General features: G+C 38.8%; 2 protein-coding genes across 2 annotated transcripts in view; both read right to left on the bottom strand.

Annotated features, from left to right (window-relative positions):
• The window catches only part of CMTM7 (CKLF like MARVEL transmembrane domain containing 7), a 27136-nt gene extending 26104 nt beyond the window's left edge, over positions 1 to 1032 (bottom strand). The window contains exon 1 of the mRNA XM_026843403.1: positions 964 to 1032. The gene's annotated coding sequence lies outside the window, so the exon portion shown is untranslated. The remainder of the gene's footprint in view (positions 1 to 963) is intronic.
• A 2343-nt stretch (positions 1033 to 3375) lies between these two features.
• Positions 3376 to 26513, bottom strand: part of CMTM8 (CKLF like MARVEL transmembrane domain containing 8) — a 35111-nt gene continuing 11973 nt past the window's right edge. Inside the window, exons 2-4 of the mRNA XM_026842607.1 lie at positions 10901 to 11074; positions 6472 to 6588; positions 3376 to 3900 (exon numbers count right to left, since the gene is read on the bottom strand). Coding sequence (XP_026698408.1) covers positions 3817 to 3900; positions 6472 to 6588; positions 10901 to 11074 — 375 coding nt within the window. The 3' untranslated portion in view covers positions 3376 to 3816. The remainder of the gene's footprint in view (positions 3901 to 6471; positions 6589 to 10900; positions 11075 to 26513) is intronic.

The following is a 26513-nucleotide window of genomic DNA, read 5'->3' on the forward strand; positions in this document are numbered from 1 at the left end:
GCCCCCAGGCACCGGGCCGCCCCCCGCCGCAGCTGGGTTACGGGGGAGCCGAGGCCGAAGCGAACGTTTCGAAGCGGGGAGAGGGCACCCCTCGGGGTGGGGGCCCGGGAGGGCAGCTCCGCCCCGCAGCGGCCCCCGCGGCGCTTTGTAGCTTCACCCGAAGGGGGAAAAGAGCCCTGGGCCGGTGGGAGGCGGCGTCTTCCCGCCCAACAGTTACTGCCACCAAAAAGCCCCCCAAAACCTTCCGATTCGTGATCTGGCAAGAAATAAAACACTTGCATTAAATGAGCAGCGACAGGCAAAAGCGTAGCGACTCTGCAAATGTCTCGATGCCACTGTTTGAATTAAATCATGCAGCGATACTAACAGAACTCAGCAGAGGAAACTGTATATTTCCTCAAGTTTAAAAATAACTTGTTTTGCTTTCTGACAAGTGAGGTAAGAGCTGGCCCCTGAGCTAGGCATGTGCCGCTTTTCAGAGTAGTGACCCCACCTGCTGCTCTGGGCTGCAGTTTGGATGCACATTCTGTTCATAGCTGGTATTTAATAGCTCCTTCAGCAACTAAACTTCAGGTAAATTCCGATAATCTCCAGCACAAGTACGGGGCTAGCGCAAGTAATTTACATGAGCAAGGCAGAGTTTGCTCAATGGTCTGTAACAGACTAAGCAGTATATACTTTTGGGCTTTTATTAAGCCAGCTCATAGTTGCGATAAAAGATGCTACCTGTCTCACCATATTTTATCTCATTTAATTAGATACCAAAGCTACAACATTGCTAGTAAAATGCTAGCTGCTGAGAAAGAGGTTGTGTTTGGGGGTTTTTTTAAACAGCTGCTTTTTTCCCCCTCTCTTTTCTTCTTAAAGTTCAGAAGCAGGCACAGGTATAGGCTTCTTGCAAGCCCTGCAGGAAAAGGTTCTAGTAACTTCTGTACTTCCTGTTAAGAATTATATTTTTCTTACCCACTGATTCAGCTTTAGTTCTTTTCAAAGTGTGTATATGACTGGGGCCCTGCTGATCCAAGTTCAGCCCAGTGAAATAGAAATGCCTTTAAATTAACAGTAGAGTAACAAGTCATATTTTCTACTCAGAAATAAAGCATCTTCTGTAAACCACTGGCACAAAGTCCATCTAAAACACTGCTGAATTTGAAGTCTTTATTATAGTTCTCACGCTATTTACCTCATCTTAAGTGCTTCATGCATGATGATGATAAGAGGTAGTGACAACTCCTTAATAAATGGATGGCCATAAGTTGACATCAAGTATCCTTTATATGTGTGGGTCACTTAGATTTTTTCAGAGAGACTGTTTGTCTGAAACAAGTCATTTATATCAAATACCTTCATTCTACATGTTAATCAGCATTTTATTATCTGTATTAAGAATTTCACTAATGATTTCATCATTGACCAGTTTTCTTTTAACTAAGGTTTCTTTCAATCTTACGAATGCTAAGCAATGCCTGCAGCCACAAGTCTTGTTTCAATAGTTACATGATAAACCACAGCTAGCTTATCTTTTTTTTATCAGTATTAGTACATACAAAGGCTTATATAAGTCATAGTTTGCAAATCAGTATTTAAGACTAATACGCTGGAAGAAGCAGATAACCTTTCAGAAGCTTATGCCTTTCTTCAGGCCTGAAACAGAAGGAGCAAACTTCAGAAGCAATTCTCAGCTTGTACTGATTCCTCCAATTTTAACTAGATACTCAGAATGCTTGAAAAACAGACAGTTGGTACCTGGGGAACAGCTGAGAAACAAGACAGCTGAGAAAGACTGAGAGAGGTGGTGGATATTTTGCCAGAATCATTCCTTACCTGGTAACAGTGTGGTTTTGTCCTCCATTAATAGGTTTATTCTGACATGTAACACACTGTTTCCATGACAGTTTTTGGTAAACTGGATAAAAAATATTACTCACTCTTAGCTCTATTACCTCTGTCCACAGATGTTGTCTGGGTTAGGACCAGACCATTGCAGTTACCACAAAATCATGAAACATTTGTGCATGGTCACGTCCTTTGGAGACAGGTATATCAAATACCATTTGAGAAAGAATGTCTATTATTACAAAAGCATTTTTACTTATGAGAAACCATTGATGAGATTTTAATTCTGGCTATATTTCTAGTCACATTTTATCAGTTGACATTTGGATCATTTTTATGCCTTTGATTTTTTCCCAGCAATGGAAAAGAGCATATGGGATTTTAATGGCACATTTTATCTGTGTAGATAAAATGCATAGTTGGTAGCCCTTCTTCCTTCTCACAACTGGGTAATTTTAGCAAGCAGCAGACAGCCTGACCTTTGTTGTACAGGCCAGATGCAATCTGCAGACAAATATAGGTTTTAAAATAATATCTTGGCTTCCCTTGCACTGAAACCCTGTGACTGGACAGATAATCAAAAACAAAACAACGTGATTGAGAACAGAATTAGCTGGCTGCTGCTAAATCTTCTTTGCTGCAGGGCATGCACATAAGTAAGCACACACCATTTAGTTACAGGGAGAAATAAAGATTTTTTAAGCAGTGAGATTTCTCTACTACCATATATAATCATCCAAGTAAGTTTTTGAAGACTGGAAGAGAGTTCACATCTTCTTAATCCAGGAACAAAAGATTTACTAGGAGTTTTAAGCGAGGAAAACTTTATATAATATCACGAAACAATGATGACCTTACACTCTCCACATAATTCCTGGAAAAAGTTCCTTAGGTAATTTGTATTTTAAAGTAATTTTCAAAGGTATCTGTTTTGAAAGTCAATCTTCTGTCATACTTCTGCCTGAGTCAAAGATATTTAAATATAAGCATCAAATTAAAAACTTCATTTGTTAAACTAACAACTCACAGATGATGCCAGCAGACAAGAAAAGGGGGAGGAAATTGTTTTAGCACTGGTGTCTTGACAATTCTTCTGTGGATTTAATCTTTCTATCACTTAATAGGATTTAGAAGCCCAGATTTTAATTAGGTCAGATTAATGGCCTAATCGGAGGAGAAAAAGAGAAAAACCACAGTCCCCTGAGAAACAAAATGTATTACCTTTAGTAGGTGTTTTGTGATATTCTCAGTAGGTTCAACACTGAGCACTAAGGGACTGTTGTCTAGACTTACGCCTTGGAGCCTGCTGGATTTGAGAAACCTGTTAAGATAATGTGTTTTGGGCGGAACTTTCCTTCAGCGAGCTTCAGACCTACACTAAGAGGTTCCAAAAGCAATCTCATGATTGTGAGAAGCTGTTAGAATATGCAAACTGACAGGATCATCAGAATTCTTAGTAGTACATATTTTACTCTGACAGAAATTTGAAAAGCAACCTTCTATTCCCAGTTTACAAAACATGCACAGTTCAGTCAATTATTTATTTATTTTTAAAGTTTTGGGTGGGTTTTTTCTTCACAATGTCACTTTTTATACATAATAATAAGACAGTATCAATCTTAGTTTTGATTTGTAGCAGTCAGTATCAAAAGTATACCTGTAACATTTTAAAAGTTACATTTACAAAATTGGCACATTGTCTGAGCAAGCTTTATTAAAACTTCAGTAATATCATCTATACAATGTCTAGAAAAATACCATGTTAATTCTAAAGGAAGCAGTATGAAATTTTATTGTACAGTACAAAGTCAGCGTTAGATGTCTCTAAAGATGGAATTGTATTATAAATATTCATTTAATCTCAGTTTAACATATATCCTAGCAGAAGCATTCAAAAAGACCTTATCCTTCTTCCAAGCTTTTGTCAAGAGTGTAATCCTCAAGATGTTTTATACTACAGAAAGCACTTTAATGAAATATTTACTGCAATGTTCGTGATCGCCAAGATATAAAGCTAAAATAGGTATTTCCAGCATAGCAGGAGGTAACCACGAAGGCAAAGAACTGTAGAGAGAAGGGGGAAAAAAAATATTAGAAAAAAAAGATATATGAGAATACCGTCATTTCTATTAAAAAATAGTTACGGGATTTGGAAAAAGGAGAAATAGCAGGCTGACTAAAATGGCACTGTTTCACCTCCTTGTACTTGTGTCACCATCACAGCTAACACTGTGTAAATAAGCTTATACTATGCTTAGAAATATGGGCCTAGAAACAGACAAAACATGGCATGTTTCAACTCCTATCTCCACACTGTAACTGCCTCAGCATGAAATCTTATAGATTGGACTCTCACCAATCCTGTACTTGCTGCTTTTAACATCAGTTGCTGGTAAAGACTGAGGGATAGTCCATGGGACAGTGTGAGCTCAAGCTAACACTCCTACACTGCTGTTATGTTCCAAGAATTGCCTACAGCCCACCTGCACCTCAGCGTGCCACACTGTGCATCAAAACAGGTTTGTTTACAGAGAAAACTTGGATTCAAATGCAGGCCCAAACATGTTCTCAAACAGCAGTACAGAGTAGGTTCCCAATTCCAGAGGTCCTCTACTGATGAATAAAGATACTCCTCAGCGCAAAGAGCAGTGACGGCAACCAGGCTGAGATACTGCTACTTTGTCTGAAATTAATTACAGAACAAGCCTTCTGTAGCAGGCTAGATTTATTTTGTTTAAAGATTAAAACTACACAGTATCAGCGGAGCTGCTTCTGCAGTCCTTGTAGCATAGGCACAGAGAAACCAAAGAACAGCTGTGAACTATTTCAGCTGTACTGATAAAAGTCCAATTCAGTGCCAGTGGTTAAGTTCCTGTTAATCACTGCATGTTGTTCAAAATAGACAATGTTCAGAATGGTCTTCTGATAAGACCAGAATGTTTTGTGCTGGTAACTGAACCAAATAAAGCTGACACTGCAAACAGGATTAACACTGCTTTTCTTAGAGGTGGGCAATGATAGGTCAAAAGGGAACAAACCAAGTTACAAGAAGCAAAATTAAAATTAAATATTAGGGAAAAAAATTACAGTGAGAGTAATCAAACATGGCAGCAGAAGTCCAGAAGCATTGTGGAATAGCTGTCCTTGGAAATACTCAAAACTCAAGTGAACAGGGCCCTGGCAGCCTGATATGAGTTAGCCCTGCTTTAAAAGGGGAGAGAATTGGAGCAGATGACCTCCAGAGGTCCCTTCCAACCTAAAATATTTTATGATTCTACCAATGTTTCTTCCTTATATACCATCATTGGCTTGGATGACACTTCAGCTCTGAGAGCAGGTCGCTACTAAGCATGCATACAGGCAGTAAATCTAAGCCCTCCAACAGAGGGCTCTTGGTGAGTCTTGTCTTAGCAAATTTAATTTGTGGAACTGAAAATCATAGATGAAGATGTAAAACATTATTACAATAGCAAATTGCAGCATTCTTTCCCAATAATTTTGTTTCTTATGATATAAAAGTTCCATCTAAAATCTTTCTAACAGAGAACGACTGTTGGGGATAAATGATTTGCTAAATTCTCGCAAACATCTATCCATGAAACCTTCAATGGGTTCAGAAAGCAACAATCTACATTTAATAGTTTATTTAGACAGTGCATTAGATAAACACCATTAGGAGGTATTAGAAGAGATTCCAAATATCCCATGAGACACTGAGCATTCATGCATTTTGCATAAAACCTGAATCAGCATGGACGCTTATCTAGCAGCAAGCAAGCGCCTGTCAACAGCAGCGGCTGAGTAACAGATCAATAGTTACGAACTGCCAAGGGGAGAAGACCCTGAACACCACTGAAATGACAGGGACGTTGTTATCCAATTCCCAAGACAAAAACAGAGCAGGTGTTCAAGTCTGTGTTGATGGCCGTATACAATAAGCTTCAGACAGAAGGCAGGATTCTGCAGAGGACAACTGCAGAAGCATGAACAGTTAGCAAAGTAACTGTAATTCGCAATTGTGGTATACAATTGAATTTGACTATTGTTGCCACAACATGTGTAAAGTTCATTTACAACTCCCTTAACTTAGCTAGACAAGGTGCTCACCTACTCAGAAAGCGACGAGGGTCTTTTAAAAAAGTTGGTTTTAACGCACTTTGATTGACTGCTTTGGATTTCCAAATCTAAGTAGTAAGACAGTAATGTTGGACTAATTAGTGATTTGCATCCACTATAAAACACTGGGAAGTTACATGATTTTTCAGGCGTTTTACACCCAACTCATGGAGGTACATGGAGGTGACTTGGTATTCACACAATCTGTGTTGTCTACTCTGATGTGCAGGTTGTAACTTCTGCCAGAGAGGTAGTAATAAATGAGGCAAGGAGGGGAAAAGCAGTATGATCTTAAAAACATTACAGCCTTCTCTGATGTGACTGTCATCTCCTGGTGGAATTTCTAGTCACCTTGAGAAACTATGAGCCATATTACAGCTACCTGTAGGTTTTGTATGCAGAAGTCTGCAGATTTTCAAAATCTAGAACACATGCATTTCAACCCACACATCCAGCAAGCCTTCGCTTGACGTAACTTTTTTTGGACATAGAACTGATTAAAACAAAAAAATAACTCACTGAAGAAGCTGCCCAGCTGTTGTAATTGTGACTGTCCAGTTCTTTGGTAACTGAAGATGCATCTACAATAGCAGCAATGAGGTACAAAACGAAGGCACTGCCATTAAAACACAAACCCTGTTGAAAAAAACAAACAACTTAATTACTTAACATGCACACGCATTTGTTACCATTTTCTATTCCAATGCTACAAAACTCTCCTCTGAAATATAATGTACACAATGTGATTCTTAACTATTTTTACCTTCTTCCAAGCTTCTGTCTGCAAGATTAAAATTTAACTCCTTATTTTGAAGATCCATAAACATTAAAGCACGTGTTGGACACACTGTTCTCTCCATCACATTAAATCCAGAAAAGTCTTAAAGCTGGTGTGCTGTGATTTTCCATACGTGAAAATAAGGACACAGCTTGGATATCACAATCCAAGTGTTAGGCAGTAAGAATAGGACACAACATGAAAAAACAAAACAAAACAAAACTGCAGTTTTATTACATTTCTAATCTACACAAAGATACACTGCAGGAATCAGTAACTCATGGCATGTGAACAATGTCTATAAAGCTTCCAAAACTTTGTTTTCTCCACTTCTGAAGGAGATAAAGAAGGTGTAATCTTTTCAGTCGTATTCTTTCACCTTTCAGTACGTTTCCCTTCTGCCTGTTTTTGAAAGGAGAAAGAAACGGATAAAACCAAGGAGGAAAACAGTCTGAATGGACTACATGGGTCATTAAAACCCATCCATGGCAGATGCTGCTTTTTCTCTTCCAAGGAACAGAGTTAATATCTCAGGGTACCTACATTCACTACTAAGAAAGAAGCAAAGCAGATAACCTTGATCTCTCATAATGCTATAGAGAACAAACAAAGGCATTTGCTTGGGTTATGCATGTGAGAGAGAACAGGAAAGGAAGAGAGAATGGAAGTCTAAGAAGATGAAAGACAGATAAAAAGGTATGAGGGATTTTTTCTTTTTTTTTTTTAAGTACGTAATTTTAATACTTTGTCCTTTACTTACTCACTATTTGGTCATGGCTATAGGAAGTTCATTCTTATTTAAAATCCTCTACCCTGCTACTTGTCTAAAGCATATGGATTTGGCCATAAACTATACTTTCAGTTCACTGGTGCCATGTTTAAGTGAAATACCCATGACAAGCTTTGCACCTAGTTACAACTGCAAGAATTGATAACTCAGCATAGGCAAGATCCTGATGCTGCACGTGATATGCTCCCTTCAGCTTCTGGCCCCACGTTTGCACTCCAGAGTGTCACACAAATACCATAACCCTAACTCTATTGCCCCATTTGTCTCTAAATGTTGCTATACTGGTGCAGCTCTGACTTATTAATTTCCATGGTGTGACTCAGTGCATGCTAGGAATATATGTCAATTTTTCATTACTGAATTCACTAGTCACCAACTCTTGCAGAATCTAAAAAAAAGAGCTGCAGCACAAGAAGAGAAGTTCAGAAGGCAGCAACAACAGCTGTATCCACATCAGCAATTCCCTCAGTGCACTGAAGCATGGATCAACAGCTTGAAATGGTTGGTATGGAAGCTCCTCACATCCATCTCCAGGACATTCGGTTCTGGCAGAGTTTACTTCAGACACGGTGGAGTCTGCTGCACACTCCTGTGACACACAGGGTTCAAAGTGTTCTGAAGAGAAGCCATTTCCCAAACACATGCTTTCTCAATTGCAGGCCCCTCCAGAGAGCAGCATGCTGTGCTGTCATCTGTCAACATGTCAGTCTTTAGGGTCACCACTGCCTATATGAGACTTCCCATGCAAAAAGCCTCCCTACAGTTTTCAGAGTAGGCTGAAGGGCATTGCACATCCTCCTGTGGCTCCTAAGTCCTTGCAACTTCAGGGGATTTGGAAAAAAGCCACTTAGGCGCCTTTCCGCAGGGAACCATGGGCAGTTGCCTCATCACTCAGATGGAGTCCAAGGCCTGGCACTTAAGGGCTGATTCACACACTTATAAAGGAGTGGGGTTTATCTCACCTATATCAGCTGATCTAATAAAAGGTATTATCTCTATTCACAAATCTTGCCTCTCTTATCTGGGCATTACAGTTATAAAATATCAAACCGTCAATTTGAAGATAATATGCCAACAATTGGCAGGTTCAGGTGAACTTCTGTAAAGCACTGATTTACAAACTCTAAATTTGATTGCCTACAGTGTTTGTTGTTGTTATTTTTAGATTTCCCTTCCAAAAAGACTCAATTACCCTGGAAAGCTACAAATCCCTGCAATATCTTGTCATGTAGAAAAGAAAAAAGCACATAATTTTTAGAAGTGCTGCTCTGGGAAATAACACTGTTGGGGAAGATGGAATGCAATGCAAGCTGATTGGGCCTTTACTGCCAATATATTACTCAAACCAAATGGTTCATGCTAAATTACCATCTGCTTCTTAAATTCAAATTTACCAGATTTTAAAAGCTTCCATTGATTGTTTTAGCTAACTTTCACTATTAAGGAGAGACAGTTTTGAAGCACGTCCTTTGGGTTAATTTGCAGTAAAAGTAACTGCATCTTAAGCAATTTGGTAATGTGCTTAACCTGCAAAAAGTGAATTTATGACAGAGAAGTCCAGAGGTAATTTTGGATACTGCATACAATAGGCACAGTTTGAGCTAAGTGTTGCCTAAGGAAGCAGAGCAATAACTAGCCAGGACTGAAATTCAGGATACTTTAGAGAATAGGGGGAAGGTGGACAAACTCACTCACTCAAAAAGGTGTGTGTCGTGCTCTTTTGAATGAAGACATTAACAACATCTCTCTGAAAAGAGACCCAACATTCCTCTTGGTCAGCCCGGAGCAGCAGAGGTCCAATTCAAAAGCTGCTCCCGACAGCTCTTTTAATACCTCAGGGCAAACCAGGCTGGAATGCAAGCATCTTTTATTTATTTCGCATTTATTTTCTCTTCATATTACCCTTTAACTATAAAAGAAGACCATCATTTGGACCTACATTTATGTGATCTTCTCTACAGTATGTTTGGAACTCAGAGCAAGAAATATACTCAATATGAAGTAGAAACAAATCAAGTACTCCAGCTTGCCTACCACATAGATCAGGGGCAACTCATTTATATGCAGCTGTTGTCTGTTAATAGTGTTAAACTGATGAAAGAGGGGTAATGACTAAAGCTGTATCCAAATGAATACAAAGATGCTTTCCCTTTGAATGTACTTTACTTACATCTAATGCAATGGGAAAATAAAAAAATCCACACCTTTAAATGTACCCAGACACATTACTGCTGTAATTGAAATAATCCAACATTTCTATAGCAGTGTTACAGCCTTAATGGTAATTGCTGGTCGTGAAACCCAAAAACAGGGAAGCTATCTGAACATAATCCTAGTTGTTCTTATTAGTAATTGCTATAGCTAGCTATTTATTACAGCAGCAAAGGTGAAGACAAAAATAAAAGTATTCAGTTTTAGTCACGTACACAATATAGCTGATAACAAGCTGTTTGCAACACAGAAGTCAAATGTATTTTATCATAAAAATAACAGAACTCTAGTCAATAATCTTTAGCTGCTAAAAAACCACAACAAATCACTATCTCATGTATCAGACAAATGCAAAGCTGAAATTTATCATAATTCTTGGATGGGTCACAAATAGCCAGTTGGCTGAGAGAACAATGAATTTTAGGATCTATTATCCTGAGCACCAGCCTGTTATGAAAATCGTTTTAAAATATACTGTTGAGAGGTACAGCTAGCTAGGCTTGTTCAAACAACAAAAACTGGATCTGAATTTTAAGTGCCTGTGAATTTTTCTGTACTTACATTAGCTGTTTATCTGATTTGCATTAAGTCTTGAGCTAAAAGCAAAGGATTACATGGCATGTATTTTACATATAAATAACACTAATTTTCAGCACCATTTTCACAGTAGGCCATATATGGCTTGTCAGACTTGCTGCCTCTGAACCACCTTAGCTTTTACTTTAGCAGAGGGAGACTCATGTTTTAAGAGCCAGGGTCCCACTTCCAACTCAGGGTTTTGATTCAGGTAGGGATTTCTGCTGTTTAAGCTATATGGCCAGGTCTGTTAGCTCAGAGACAGCAACAGATATATTATTTGTGGGATGTAATCACTACAGGGGAAAAAAAAGGAGGTCACTGTGTGTATGTATCAGTTGCACACACATTATTAAAAAACAAGTCACTACATCAACTGCTGAAAAAAATGGTGAAACATCATAGGAAAAGTGTTTTTTAAATGTCTGGGTGGTATGAAGGTTAAACACTGCAGGTACACAGGCACAGATAATTAGGCAAAAGTCTGCAACAAGCACAAGTACAGTTGGTTAACTACACCCATAGAATGTATCAATATTTTATTCTCTTCGTAATTCAGCAGACCTGAAACAATAAAGAATGGATGTATTTACCACTGTGGTCCATGGCACCTGGGGGATCCTGGTGTAGGTCATTGTCATGTAGATGATCAGAAAGAAGACGGTGAGAACCCAGTAAAACACAGCCACAAACATCACCCAGCCAAAGGCTGGATATAGGAAGTATTCTGTTCCAGCAATCAGGGTCCACACCAGCAGCCCCAATACCTGCAAAAGTTATGAAGAAAGAAAACTGTTACACACATAAATTTTTTTTTCTAGGTCAAGGAATGTCACCACTGCCATTTATATAACCATCTGATGACATGACTTAGGATGCTACACTGACAGAACACTAATCTAGCACCCCACCCCCCAACAAAAACACCAAAAAACAAACAACAAAAAAAGCCCCAGGCATATAAAACTGGTTTTGTTGTGGCAGCGTGTCACAAAGGAAAAGACAGAACAAGGCATCTCAGTGTTGATTTAGGTCACCTTTAACTATTGTGAATCCATACTTGCAGTGGTTTTACAGCTAGCCCTCAAAAGGATTGCTTACTATAGCCTACTAGCTTATGTGCATGAAGGTAAATACTACTATTTTGCAGTCAGCAAAGTCACTTCAAAAAGAGAAGCTTGTGAAGGACCGCTGGGATCTTCAGGTCCCATCTACAGGTAAGTGAGTAGTTGGAGTCTAGTTCAAAATGGTCCACGCCTGTCCTGTGGACTGGCAGGCACCATAGGCACAAAACAACTCCTAGGACCTTATTATAAAAGGTAGTAGTAAAATATCAACAGCCACCACACCACTGTTCATGCTGCTGGACCAGAGTTGGTGAGGGTGGGAACGTCATAGTTATTAAAACATCTCCCAAGTGACCTGACCCTAAGTAGCAGACAAGAACTCATGCTCAAGCAAAAGTCCTCTAGCAAACTAGTCTGGGGGAAAAAAAAAAACCCTCTGATCCAGAGTCTGGAAATTTGTTCACATTTAAGATATGAAAAAATACATGAACCAGATATTTTAACATACTGTCTCCAGTTTTCTCTAGCATTACGTGATCTCCAGTGCAGTAAGAGGGATGAGGAGCAAACAAAACAAAGTCAAGTCATATTCCACAGGAAGAGCAGTGATTTGCAAGTTGTCCAGCAATTAGCAAAGTCTTAATTGTAAAAAGGAAGGGATATTTTATACCTTATAAACAAACAAACTCAAACCCCACCACAGACACTTTACTGGAGTCAGATGTAGAAACTAAAATTCTTGTATTTGAAACAAGGCTCATCTCTCTCTGCTATTTGGATGCTGGCGAAATTGCCTAGCAGTGATAAATGGAAGGGAGACAAAATTAAAGCAAACAGCAACACACTTATTTAACAGACACCAGCCATAGCCAGAACACTAGATCTGAATATCTAGTAAAATACCAAGAAGAGAAACTTCGAAGATGAGACAAAGAAAAAAAAGAAAACAAATCTAAAGAACCTTTTACCCCAATATTCTGTCTCCAGCAGTAGTTAATAACAGATGTCTGAAAAAATATATTAAGAATAGACCATGCAATTATATTTCCTTGGATTACCTTCCTCAACTCTCAGGAATGTGCAGTGGAGGGACTACCTGAGCCTAAGATGGTGTCTTTGTAATCCATAGCCCCTGACAAGAAACGATGGTATTGCTACAGCCTCATTTGCACAAGAGCTAATCCTATTCCTATGCAATTGTTGGCCGTGGTCCTATTTACTTTTCTGTTGCAGAACATGTAAACACCAATAATAAATCTCTAAATATTATACACAAGACAAAACTATACTGTTAAACAAAAGTTTGTTGTAATTGATTCTGCTGACTTTCAGCAGCTAGCTGGTATCTGTCGTTAATTCATCCTCCAAATTGCCACCCAAACTTAATTGAGCCCTCAATTTGTTGTCTTGTGCATTCACCATATATTCCTGTATGTTATTTGTACATTCATCCACATCTGCACCATGCATATATAAAAAGCACTGCACAAATGTTGTTACACATTATGTGTGCGTCTTGTAATAAAGAAGGCACATAACAGTCTTTTTAAGAGCATTTTTTTCCACAGTTTTCACCAATTCAGCAATTTCTCTTTAATAGCAAGCCCTAGAACTTATTTGGACTGGGATAAATTCCTATTTTCCGCAGCATACCAGGGGAGGGCAGCATTGCCTCACAAGAACAGTTTGAATAGCATTAGCTGGGCAGTTTAAAATATGCACTATTCTTTAATGCAAAGTTATCGGTTCAGCAGCGCTTCCCATACTTCACTTTAATTCTAGTTTCAACAACATTTTACTAATGGTAGAAGTTCAGTTAATAATGTCTCAAATTGCATGAACTACTCGAAATTAGATTAAAAACAAACTCAATTTTAGTCTAACAACTGCTCTAAGATTAAACAATCTTAATAGACTGTTTAGCTAAGAAAATACTATTTTCTTAGGATGTAAAGTTGCTTTTCATTGTGCCCATCCACTTTAATTCAAATTTAACTTCATCATCCAGAAATTATACCAACGAATAATTAGTCTTACGTTTGATAAATAATTATTAAAGACATGTATCCTAGATCTAAACATCTAGTAAAATACCAAGAAGAGAAACTTTGAAGACAGACAAAGAAAACAAAGAAACTGAATATCATCAAACACCATAACCTACTGACAACAGTGCTGGTTTTTAGAAAGCTTTTAAAAACAGAAGTAGACATTTTTATAAAAAGCACAAGACTATGAAAAATTCAACACAAATAAATAAGATTGATAAGGACACCTCATCTTATATAATGGATTATTTCCGGAAAGAGTGAAAACTTCACAAGCAGCAAATTATTGAAATTAAAAAGGAAAATGTTGAGGTTACACGAGACCACTGGTCTTATATTACCACACAACAAAGCTAGCAAGACATTAATTAGAATGCTGGTATTCTCACTGGTCATTGTTTTGTCCAGTAATATTCTAACCTGGTGTTATCACCCCTCTTTCAGGATCACTTTAATATTTAAGTGGCTGTACATCTCACATGTATTCCAAAGAACTGCTTTTAATGCATGTTTTTAGCTAGCTTGTACAAATGGCAGAACAATTTATCTAAGCAATTGAGATGGACCCTGGATGTTACAGATTTATATTCTTAACCAGTTCTTGGTTCATATGCATCGTAATTTTGACGGGTTGCATATTAGAGCACATCTGACATTTTCAGTTAGATCCACATACTCTTACTGCCTATTACTGGGGCTGACAGGCTGAAATAGTATTTCGGATTTCTTGATTAGACCTGAAAAGGTCAGATCAGCTCATGGTCAACAATTCACTCTCCGTGTAGTTAAAAGATATGGCAAATGGTTTTATTGCATATGTAAACATATGCAATAAATTGATTTAAAAGTTCACACTGGCCGTCAGCATCTACAAAATCCCTAAGGAGTCAAAGGAACATAGGCATCTAGACAAGTCTTTTGTGAATAGCTTGTCTTCTCAGCATGTTAAATAGAGATAGCTTCTGTGGTGTTAAAAGCCTATCTTGTAATATTCTGACTGTCCCTTACATTACATGTTCGCTGTTCAACAGATCAGTACAAACTGGATGACACTTGTGCATCTGCTGGTGCCGAGAATGATGCTTTTCCTGCTGATATGATAACAAACCTGCCCACTGGGAATAAATGGACTATATTCAAATGACATCTCAATGAGCATCTTGTGTACAGAATCTGGCAAGTGAGTGATAGGTATGCGATACCGTAAAGCAAAGACCAGCAACCACAATACCTGGGGAGTGCCCACAGTAATTCAGCATGCACAGACAGCACACAGCTACCTTCACTGCTTCAGAGCAGCTGAAAGACAAGGGAGGAAGCTCCACTCAGTAACTGGGAAAAGCCTGGATCTCGTTTTAACCGGGTATGCTAATCTGTATTAGCAATAGCTAAGTATTTGATTTTAATTTATGAGCAAGTCAGAATATGCTTATTGAGAATTACAGGAACACACTACAATCCTGTCAAAAATGACTGAGAAAGGGAGGAAAAAGCATCAAAAAGACCAAAAAAAAATAACACATGTGGTAGTCAATGACAGGGAATGTTGGGTCTTAAGACTATAAAGGACTCCTCCACCAACTGTGTCCAGTTTTTCAAGTCAAATGGTAGACTAGGATTTCACTTGTCAGTACATGATAACGGCAAGCAGTTTTTCCTTGTTTACTGCAGTCTCTGATTTCACCTTGGACATCTATTTTCTGACCATTTGGCTGCTGCTTGATCAGGTACCTCCATCACTAGAATGCATTAATATGCCAAATGTACTAATGCATACTTCAGCAGTTGGCAGATACCATAAAAAGGAAATAACTTTGTAGCAAAGTCCAATATTATTGAGTGTGCAGGTTCAAGATTAGATACTTAATTGCATATTCAAACCCTTAAGTAAGTGCCATAATTTTTCTGAAGTGCCCAGAACTTCAACTGTATCTGACTTAAGGAAAAAAAAAAAAGGCTTTGTTACCTTGACATCTTGTCTCATGTTGCTCCTACAAGTCAGCAGGTATGAAAGCAAGTGTGAGCTATAATCCATGTATCCATTTTTGTTTTTTGAAGCGTCTTGAAAACTGAAGAACTGAATTCGTACTTTCAAACTGTATTTAAAAAGCCTATGATGTAGTGACTCCTCTCCAGCGATGCTGAAGTTACAAATTCTGCACCAGTCATCTTGACTGGGTAACTCAGCATCACACTTAAAAATGTTTACGCATCCCTTTCAAAGGAAAAAGAAGTGTCATTGTGGCAGAACTGACAGGGAGAAAAACCCAAGGCTCACGGAGTTTAATGAATTTTTAAAAATTCCCACTATTTGGCATGTTTGCCTGAAGCTTCTCCTATTTTTTATCCTAGAGATGTTTCCTTGGATTTCAGTTCTCTGTATGAGTAAGTATTGTACGATTTACACAGAGTTGCTACTGGCACAGATGGAAATGACAGTAGAAAGAAACTAGAAGAGCTGTGCATTTACAGCAACAGTTGTCTCCTGTATTCAAACCACCTAAACATGGACAGAATCCAGCAAGTAGAAAGCAAGACATCTTGTCTCTCCTTCCCAAGAAAGAAGATTTACAACTAGGAGAGAGAGAGGCCATTCTAAATTATTGCACACCATTATTTCCGTACTAAATCATGAGGTAGGAGCTACCTCAGCAGCAGCACAAGCAGCCTATCAATGTCTCAACCTCCACCCTCTTCTTCCATTGGCTACTCTCTGCAGGCAAAAAAAGCCACCCCAGGGAGTCTTCTGTGGGCAGGGAGAACACAAGTATTTCTCATGCCTGCTCCGTAGTTTCTTATCTCACCTTTCATGGCCCTTGTTAAGACAAGGTTGGAGATGCTTTCCATCAGGAACTAAGGGGTTAGGCAAGGATCCCCAAGAGCAGCCAGACCAGCAGTTCAGCACTATAGGGGCTCCTCTTATTTGATGCTCGTTAGTCAATCACCCCTTGGGTGTTTTTAAGAATTTGGTAAGATTAAGAAACCTTCTTCCAAACCTATCATGACATGGGTCACACAAGGATCTTATACTGTGAATCAAAATATCGGGGGAGGGGAATTAAAAAAAAAAAAAAAAAAAAAGGGACATTCCTCTTCTATTGTTCCTGAAGACATACCCAAGACAAGTCAGTCGTAAGAACAGGCAGATTTAATTGTTTTAGATTTGACAGATACAGGATGATTTTTTTTTTCTTCCAGCTATGGCTAAATGGAGTAAATGTTTGCACTGCACTTAAAGATATTCTTTAAATCTGAGGTTTGGTGCTCTCACACACGACCTATGAAGTGACACACAGCAATTCCTCCTTCTACCACTAGAGTGAGCACAATCATCGCTTTTTTTAGAAAAACGCTGTAGAAGGGGGCACTTGCGCAGGCTTCGGGTGCCCAGCAGAAACATCAAAGGGGCGATTTGCATACAGTGCCAAACCTCTCCAGACTGAAGGGGAACGCTCGAAAGAAGCGACATATATAGAGAGAAATCTTTCGCAAGGGTTATGCTAAATTAAGAGAGTCTACACGAATCAACTTGGATGGATAGGTTCAACTTCCATACTGGCTACAAGAGCAATATCAAATGTAGGCTTATCCACAAACTACTGAAAATAAGGATCACTAGTTTTACTTAAAAAAACCAAAACCAAAACCAAACAATTAAACAGAACAAGTCCCATCAAAACCAACCAAAACCAAAAAAAACCCTCCACAAAACCCACACACACTTCCCCACTATTTAGAAAATTGTATTTTAATGTCCATGGAGGAAAAATGTCTAAGAAATAATGTGAAAGCCTACATGTACTGGATAAATCAGTCAAATATCAATCCACACTGAAATACAAAATGTAAAATATTTGTCTGTTCTGCAGTCAGAGAAAAGGTGATAAACATGTTTTAAAACTTAGCTTTTAAAACTAGAAGGATTCAAACTTAAGTAAGACTTCTGAGTAAAGATGCAAAAACGAGGAAATTCAAAAACATCTTTCAGCTATATTTTTTAGAGATCTAAGATCCTTACTTAAGTGTCTGAAATTAATGTACTGTGTAATAATCTAAACAATACATTGCCCTAGCCTACTGCTACTCTTTCTCAAGAGAATAATAAAACATTACAAGAAGTTGACATCAGCCAATCACTACTGTCCCCCCCATCATTACTGACAACACTGTACACCACTTTTCCTCCATAAGCATTCACTGTCATCTGCAGTTGGAAGCATTTATTTTGCTAATAGCTCCTTGGTGGAAGAAAGCTTTCTGATTCACCCAGACTGTCTTCGGTTGAGATAGTCCTGCAGAAGAGAACTCGGGCTCTACATATACACAAAGGAAGAAAATTCCTTTGAATTCTGCATGTTTTTGAAGGTTGTACACCAAATAAAAGGCTAGTGGTTTTGCTGAGACACTCTGGGATTTACCTTCCTAGTAGAATTTTTAAAATTCACAGTGCTTGCAGAAACACTCCAGTGGTCATAATCGACATACCAATGAAGTATTTTATCATTTATACAGTACAACTCAGCGTCAAACTGAGTAGCAGCTACAGATCTTAAGTCCCTCCCATCTTTGAAAACATTTGTATTTGTAATAAAGCTGCAAAATCCAGTCTCTTCTACTTTCAGAGAATTTCTAAAAATCGTCTGAATACTTTTAAAATTATTTTCAAGCAACCAGTTTCACTGTTGAATCTTCCCACAAGTCTTCAAACTTTCTGTCAGGCTCCGGTTCCGTGGCAGCACCAGGAAGCCCTCCTCACTACAGAGCAAATCCAAGGGCTCAAAATACTGGCAGTACTAACCATCACTTGAAAGAACTCCTCCACAGAGTTGCTTTTCAGGATAGATTACCTAAGCAAGAATACTACTGGAAGCAGCATGCGCCAAAGTAAGCTCTTGAAGTAAGTCTTCACTAAAGACTGAACTCTCTTATTCAAGAGTTTAGTCCAAATCCTATTACAAACAACACAGAAAAACTTCCTGACCCAGGACTGAAATGGGCCAAGGACTCACTGGCAGGCATTTCAGTCACTAGGGAGCATGCTATTTCCCAGTGAAAATTCAGACTGAGCCCTTCAACAGCTGACAAACCTCCAGTGACTAACAGAGCTCCACACCTATGCCAATCCCCCCGAAAAGAGTTGAAGAGTACCTTCACCTAAAAAAAAAAAACCCAAAACAGGGACCTCCCCACACCCAAGCCAGTAAAGAAGGGCTAGTGTCCTGATGTTCAGACCGTGTCACTCATTATTCGGATCAGCCATGCAGTGAGGAGGTACTGAACTGGCCGTGGCATGCATAAAGAAGGGTATCGGCTTGCACTTGCAAAAGGATTCACACTGAGAGGCCCAGCTTGCAGGAGTGCCCAAGAAACTCTAAGTCTCATTGGGAAGAGCAGAGAGGAGGCAGTTAGTAGCTGGCATGCAAACGGAAAACTTATTTTTCTAATCAGAATGGGTACTGCAATACTGCAGTGCTACCTAGGTGTAAAGACAACAGTACCTGAGCAAAATACAGTAGCATACCCCAATTTCATGTTACCTTAATGAGTCTACCGCCTGCTAAAACGAGCAAATCACGAAGGTATTCCTCTTCTAGCCTCCACTGTTCACTCCACTGACCACACTGCAACTCATGCACGAGGAATCTTCTGTGATACAGTGCTCCAGCTCACCGCAACTGGCAGCTGAGAAAAATAACTCAGGGGTGGGAGAGAGTAAGGAAACCATTCTGTGTCCATCCCAGCAAGATACTACAACGCTCAAACGTTGCTTCACCTGAGAAATATGCATGGAATGTGCAAGACCAAAGCTACCACCAGTAACACAGACCAAAAGGGGGTAGTTTAAATTAAAAAAGCAAGAGATGTTTTCTGGAAAACACACTGTCCCATGTCCCATCAAAATCGTAAAATCACTACAAAAGAGTTTATTACTTACAGTTTCTCAGGAAGTTTTGTGGGTAGTGGATATTCAGAAGTTAAACAAGAAATAAGACTGTGCTTGGGTTGTAAATTTTGTTCAGTGTGACTAAAAACCTCACAACAGAAGATTAGAAGCTGTTAGGAAAGGAATAAAATAAAAAAACTCCACCAAAAAGAAGATATCACAGTGCTTTATAAATCAGTGGTCTACCCACACATTGAGTATGGTTTTTGATCATTTCTCTCCCATTTCTAAAATTATTCAGTTGGATTATGCAAGGCACAAAGAATGGCTCCTGCAAGAAAATAAAGATGGAAAAAAGATGAGACCAATTTTCTGTTGAAGATTGCAGGATATGACAGAAGTCTGCAGAATGGCAGGTGTCAAAGAACGGAACAAGGACTGGCTTAGGACTCACAACACAAGAAGCATGAAGCTAAATTATCATGCAGAAAGTAGAAAAACAGAGGGAAGTGGTATTTAAAAAAAAAAAAAAATCAAGAAGAAGAAGAAAAAAAACCAGTACATAACCAAATTACAGAATTCATTGACACAGTAAAGATCATACACACTCCTGGAGGACAGGTCAGCCCTGTCTGTATATAATATCTATACATGATAGCCAAGATGCAACCTTTAGCTCTGGAAATACTTAAATGTGCAGTTAGAAGCTAGAAAACTATAGCAGAGAAGAATCTTGCCCTATGTGCTCCTTCTTACAATTCTCCCTAAGTTTTCAGTATCAGTCATCATCAGAGACTCAATGCTGGACTAAACAGACCACTGACCAGATCCATTATGTTTTAATTTGCCTTACTTTCCTGCAGGAGACCCTAGCAACCAAATACTGGAAGCTGCAAGTGTTAACAGAATAGGATAGGATGACTACATGCCCCATCAATATACCGTTTGTTTCTGAAGTAGAGTTATGAGGAATGATCTCAAGCAACGGTGAAGAAACTGGCTTGAATTATATCATCATAAAAATCTATCTTCTTGGCATAGCATTGGTTGATCATTAACAGGTCATTAAAATGTGTACAAAGCATAAAGATTGGTCCTTGTCCCAGGGCACTTTCCACATTAAATACTTGAAGGTTTGAGGGCTGCATTCAGGAATACACTACTGTTTACTGATGCCTGCAAATTCTAATTTAACGTTTGTGTTTTGCCTGAGGTTCTGCACACACACAGAGACATTTATATAGGTTACTGTGCACTGTGCATATATTAACTTCTGCACCCTCACTAACACAGTGCTAACCCATTATGTTATCTGCATAGCCACAGCAAACGACACAGCCTCATCTCTGCCCATAATGTTCTATTATCTGACAACAGTACATTTACATAGAATACAAGGCCATGGCCTCGTCCCAGGTCAGTCGGAAGACAGACCTGCAACCAGCCTCAGAGCTGCTGCAGCTGACCGGGAGTGCACTGGTTACTGCTATCAGCGGCTCCATCAGGGCCACAGTTTAATGTAAAAATAAAGAGGGGTGGTGCAAAACGCCAGTGAAGACAAACAGCCTGTCCTAAAAAGCACTTACTCACCTTTCCGGAAGGGCATCCGGTAAAACAGTTGAAGGCAATGACCTGCACAGTGCTTAATCTCCAAACGGGACCTCAACACAAGAAGGAGATGGCCTGGCCTCTTATCTAGCAATCATGAGGGATGTGAATAAAAGGAATACTGCCACTGCTCCCTTTTCCTTCCACTTCAGCAAGGCCTGGCTGTGGGAGGGATTACTCCCACCACCTAGCATTTCCCCAAATTAAATACCTTGCTATTGTGAAGCAATGCCGTTGATTTCAAATTCACTGTCTCCACAGTTTCCTGACAGAGTTGGAGAACTGGTACTGCTACAGCAAACATCTCAGTATCGTGGTGCTGGAAATTACTCACTGGAATTCCTACTATGCTTTGCTTTTCAGCAGCAGAGAAAGGAAAACGTAAAGTAATAGTATATTAGATCCAAACACAAAATAATCTGCCTTTTCAGCTACTTTCCGAGGAAATTTTCACTTAATGCTGCTTTCAAGTATGAATTTTAAAGAAGACAATTACAAAGCAAAATAGTCACACAGAAACACACACATGGCACAGGATACAAATTTCTTTGTTTCCTATTGTTTGCTTTTGTTCAGCCTCTAGAGGTGGGGTTTTTTAGGAAAAACCTGAAGATGCAGTGCAAACACCTTCAGATTTAAAACTAACAACTAAATTCCACACTCTGATCATTTTTTATTTTCAAAAGCTTGGTTATAAATCATCAAGATAGGTGAAACTACAAGGTTAAATGCTTTTGTATTTAACGTTCACATTTTGGAGCTCTAAGTATAAGTTGTGGCTGATTTCTTCAAGAAGTAACATTCACAGGTGGATCCTCTAAACAGTCCTGTCCCCATACAAGCAATAGAGAAGTGAAAATACATCCTATATGACCCACATGAGATGCAGGGGTAATTCATTGGGTTGATTTGTGACGAGTCCTGTCATCAAATTCATACAATGCCATATGATGTCAATTTTAGAAGACCTTCATACCATAAAATTATGTGCAGTTTTGAGAGCTGGTATTAATAGGGAACATCAGCTACTTGGTGGAAGGACTGAAGAGGGTTTGCAGCTCTCTTTGTAGCAATTTCTATTTAAAATAAAACAAAACAAACCCACCAAAACAAATGCCATACTGGCGGCTGTATGAATTCTTAATGAGATTTGAAGACAAGAATTGGACAAAAGGAGAAGATTCCTCACATTTAGCAAGAATTTCAAATGATGATGAATTTCATATCTATTTTCAAGAAAGAAAGTGTTTCAGGAATGCAGCTGCAGTTGAATTGTTGCAGTAGGGTGTGCCCCCTCTCAGTTTAGAGTTTAAGGGAGGCATTTTTTTGGTGGGGCAGATGACAAGCTTAACATACTACTTTTTGTTTCTGCAAATGCAGTACCTGGTTCACAAACATATGGAAGTTTTTCTGAGAAGGGCCACAGGATTTCAAGTCAAGTAGTAGAGACATATTTCTGGAGGTTAAGACTACGGTATAGCCCTTGTGCTTTGAATAGTTTCTCCTTTATAAAGCTCATAAAAACTATGAGTACGCAAGTTTAACCTGCTGCATACACTGAATACATGCTTGTTTTCATACTTTTGGGAAATATATTGTGAGAAAATTATTTCTGTTGCACAGAAAAATTGGGGGAAAAGACTATTAGCTTCAGTACCCTGTCAGTAATCTCTTTTTATTATTATTTAAAGTGAAAAAGCTCAGTAGATTCTGGAGTTCAAAAGATACAGGGTCATATTTGTCTGAATTCATCTTCCCCAATGTGTCTGTTTATTATTATTATTTTTATTACTACAACTACCATTGTTTCTTAATGGAACACAACAGTAGGAATGGCTTGCTCTTTTGTTCTAATAAACTCATATGAGTGAAAAGAGTTCTACCTTGATCTTGCCTCTTCTATATACACACAATCTCTTCCTTTGGCAGAGGTTTTAGAGCACTCTATCTTCCTTTTCCCCATCTTCCCTAAAGGGATAGTTTCTGAGGGTAGAAAAATACCAGCTTCTCAATAAATGGCAATGATTTGTGCAAGTTACGTTTAACATTCGTGCATATGTCTGCATAAAATACACACACACCCACAAAGAAAGTCATTCTGCCATTAATAATGTGAGCTATTTTTGAAAGAGAATTCCTAACAATGGTTACTTATGAATTATGACTGATTATTTATGTAGTCCATTTTGTTTAAGTGGTGTCTATGTTCTTCAAGAGAACAATGCTGTATACAGCTGCTTTATTAATAATATCACTGGCTCTTTGTTGCTATTTTTACATCTCCACCTTCCTGTTAGGCCATGTAAACAGAGATGCCTATAATTAGCTGACATACAGCATTGTTTCACAAATCTTAGCTATTACATTAAAATACAAAGGTTATTACTTTTGGGGGAATAACTTTTGTTTTGCCCTGTAGTTAAGATACAGAGTCATAAAGCTAAATATGATGCAATGGAAAAATCAAAAAGAGCATCTGCTAAGAAAGCCTATTGCTGCATTCCACATCCATTTAAACAGGAGGAAAAAGTTAACTGCTCATTCAAAAAAAAAAAAAAAAAAATTAAATGCTTAGAAGTATCTTTTAATTTCCAGCTGAACACAGAAATTGGTTTTGTACAACAAATTTTTTTTTTTTTTTTTTCTGTGAGACAAAATCCTCTAGTCACCAAAAGTTGAAACAGTTCCTTTTACCTGGCAAACAAAAGACACGAGAAAGTAAGTCTGCATCCAGATCTGTTGTTGTCTGCCTATTTAGATGCTTATTGTACCTCTTTTCTCTTTTTTTAACTGAGTCCCAAATACGGAAGTCCAACCCCAGGAACTGTTGTTACTCATGTTTTTAGGTAAGGATTAAGGATTTTACAAAGACTGATCCATACATTGTAGAAGTACCTCATAGAAAAATCTTTTTCCTTCTCTGGCAAAATTGCTTCTTTCTGAATACATTTTGCATTAACAACATAGAACAGCATGCCTATAAATATTTAACATTTGCATATGCTTTTCTGGAGGCATTTGTGCTCACAGACTTCACAGTCAGAAAGGACCATTATGGCCATGTGGGCAATGATAAAAAGATTTCAACCTGCAACATGCTTTTTGGAAAGAGATGATGACTTGGCATAGACATTGCAATGATAAGATTCATCTTGTCTCTAAATAAGCTGCCATAGTGCCTACTACTCTCATTGTTGAAAAACCTCAGCTCCACTTCTCATCTGAGTATGTCTGAAGTCAGTTTCCAGGCATGTCCTTTTCTGAAATCTCCATCTGTCATCGATATATCAAAGATAACTTTGTACTAAGAGCCATATTTAAAATTGTTGACAAGACACAACTGAACAAGGAGATAATCACCAATACTAACATTGCTTCTGACAACAAGCTATGCTCTTTTTTTTCCCCCTCCTTTTTTCCTTTTTTTTTTTTTTTTCTTTTCATTGTAGTAGCAGAAAGAGTTTACTTTGAAGGAAACAAGAACAGAGCAAATCCAGAATTAAGTTTTCAATAGAGATCTGTTTAAGAGTTGTTACCACTGTCCCACAATTAATGTTTGCAGAGAAGTTTAGGCTACAAAAGCAACATTAAGATGAAGATACACAAATGAAAATATTAATGCCAAAGGAAAAAAATTAATTGGACAAACATGTAAAAAGATACTGCAGATCAGTCATGCTTTTAGAGAAGTCCTTTTTACTGTGCTCCATAACTTTTTTAAGGTTCTGAAGAAAAAAAGCCCACAAGCCTGAAAGACCTCCCACAGCCTGTCTGCTCTCCATAATAAATACTCGTGGTGCATGCAGCATAAGAGAACAAAGTAAAAAGCTCCATGGGATACCTGACACTTGAAATTCAAACTACCAAAGTCATAAATTAAGTATATATGCCTGTGTGTGAAGCAGGGTATAATGTTCTCCAACTGTTTCAATGGGCCTTGTGTAAACAAAGAACAGAACAACTGGCTACAAATGTCAGCTTTCTAGTACAAGGAAAAAAAAAAAAAGTCCCCAATCGAGAAAAAGAAAAAAAACAATTTTCAGGGCCTGAAGACATTGGCTTATTCAGATTTAAGTACGTGAACAGAAATGATTTAATGTCCCTCTGATATCTGCTCTGGTTTTCTGCCAGAGGTTGCTGCCCTGCAAGGATGACTGCATACAAAGCTGCTCCTGAATTACCGTACTCAGCCACCCAGTGTACCCGAAGTAAACAAATCACTTGTTTGGGGTATCACCATATGCTAAGTTGTGAACTGCAGTGAACAGCGAGGTATGGAGACCTTTTTAGCTGTCTGCATTTAAGAGATACCAGCCTGAAATCAGAACTCCTGTATTCGGCTCCTGTAATACATAAACACGGAAAAATCAGGAAACAAGCAGGAACAAGTCCTTCTTAGCTGCTGCTCTTAACTGCATGCACTTAACGCTTCACTGTCCCCACAATACAGGTAATAGAGTTTGGGGTTTCAAGCACTGTCAATTCCATTTCTTTCTCTAAATCTGATTTTCCAATACAGCTCACAGATGTCAGAACTGCTGAAAACTACACAATTACTATGGATTAGTGGATCTCCCATGCCTGAAAGATAAGTGTTTAGAGCAGTTACACCTCATAGTGAAAAGGTATTCCTCAAGCATTCACCTTCTAGCTCCTCTGCAGGCATAGCACCTTCCTCTGGGAGAGAAGCATGCTGTTAGACTGAAATCTGGTACAACCCCCAAACATATCTAGCAAAGTGTACCACAGTCCTAGCACAGGCTAGAGTTTTGTCCTAAAATTCAGGCAAATCTCCTCAGCATGAGATCAAAATATTGATCTAAAATATAAGCACTTTTTGCTCTCCATCCCATCCAACCTCCTGCTATCCCTGAGTCAGCAGATCAGGACGCTGGCTCTGTCTCATGGCATGGTCTCATGCATAGGCATAGACTAAATTGTGAGAAGAGAGGACAAGGCTACTACACCATCAACCACTGGCAGATAAGTAAGGCAGATTACTAGAGGGCAGACACCTTGGCAGCCTTCAGAGTGACAGTTCATCGTGGTTTAAGGCAACGGGAACTATGAGTGGGTCAGCTGCTGGTTCAGTGGAGGCGACCATGACCTGACCCGACAGGCAGTATCAATATCAAAAAAATAAAACAACTGACTTTGTCGAAGGCTATCTGCATCTGACCTGCAATTTATTAGCAACAAGCGATGCAGCACACACATCAAATCAAAGTTAGAAGGAGGAGAGCTCTAGGCAAGGTAACAAAAGCCAAGAAGTTGAGGGGTTACAGGCTGAGGGCATGCTCTGCACTGGCTGCAGGCTCCCTTCCCACCCAAATGGTTCTTCTGAAAAAAACAAGCCTTTTCCTGTAGTTCTGTTTGTATTATACCACCCCAATATACACAACCAACTAAATTATATTTACTTAGCTAACTTCCACACCTTTTCCCCTTTCTCTTTCCCCAGATTTGGATCACAGCTTTCTTCTGCCCAGTATTTTCTTCCCTAGAATGACAACAGTGCAGATATAATAAAGAGGTGTTACCCAGTCTTTGTTCAAGTACTCTTTGTTGAGTACTCAGCTATTTACCTCCTGCTCAGAAG

This window comes from Athene cunicularia, assembly GCF_003259725.1.
Source record: "Athene cunicularia isolate RWA chromosome 2 unlocalized genomic scaffold, athCun1 chr2_part1, whole genome shotgun sequence".
NCBI lineage: Eukaryota > Metazoa > Chordata > Aves > Strigiformes > Strigidae > Athene > Athene cunicularia.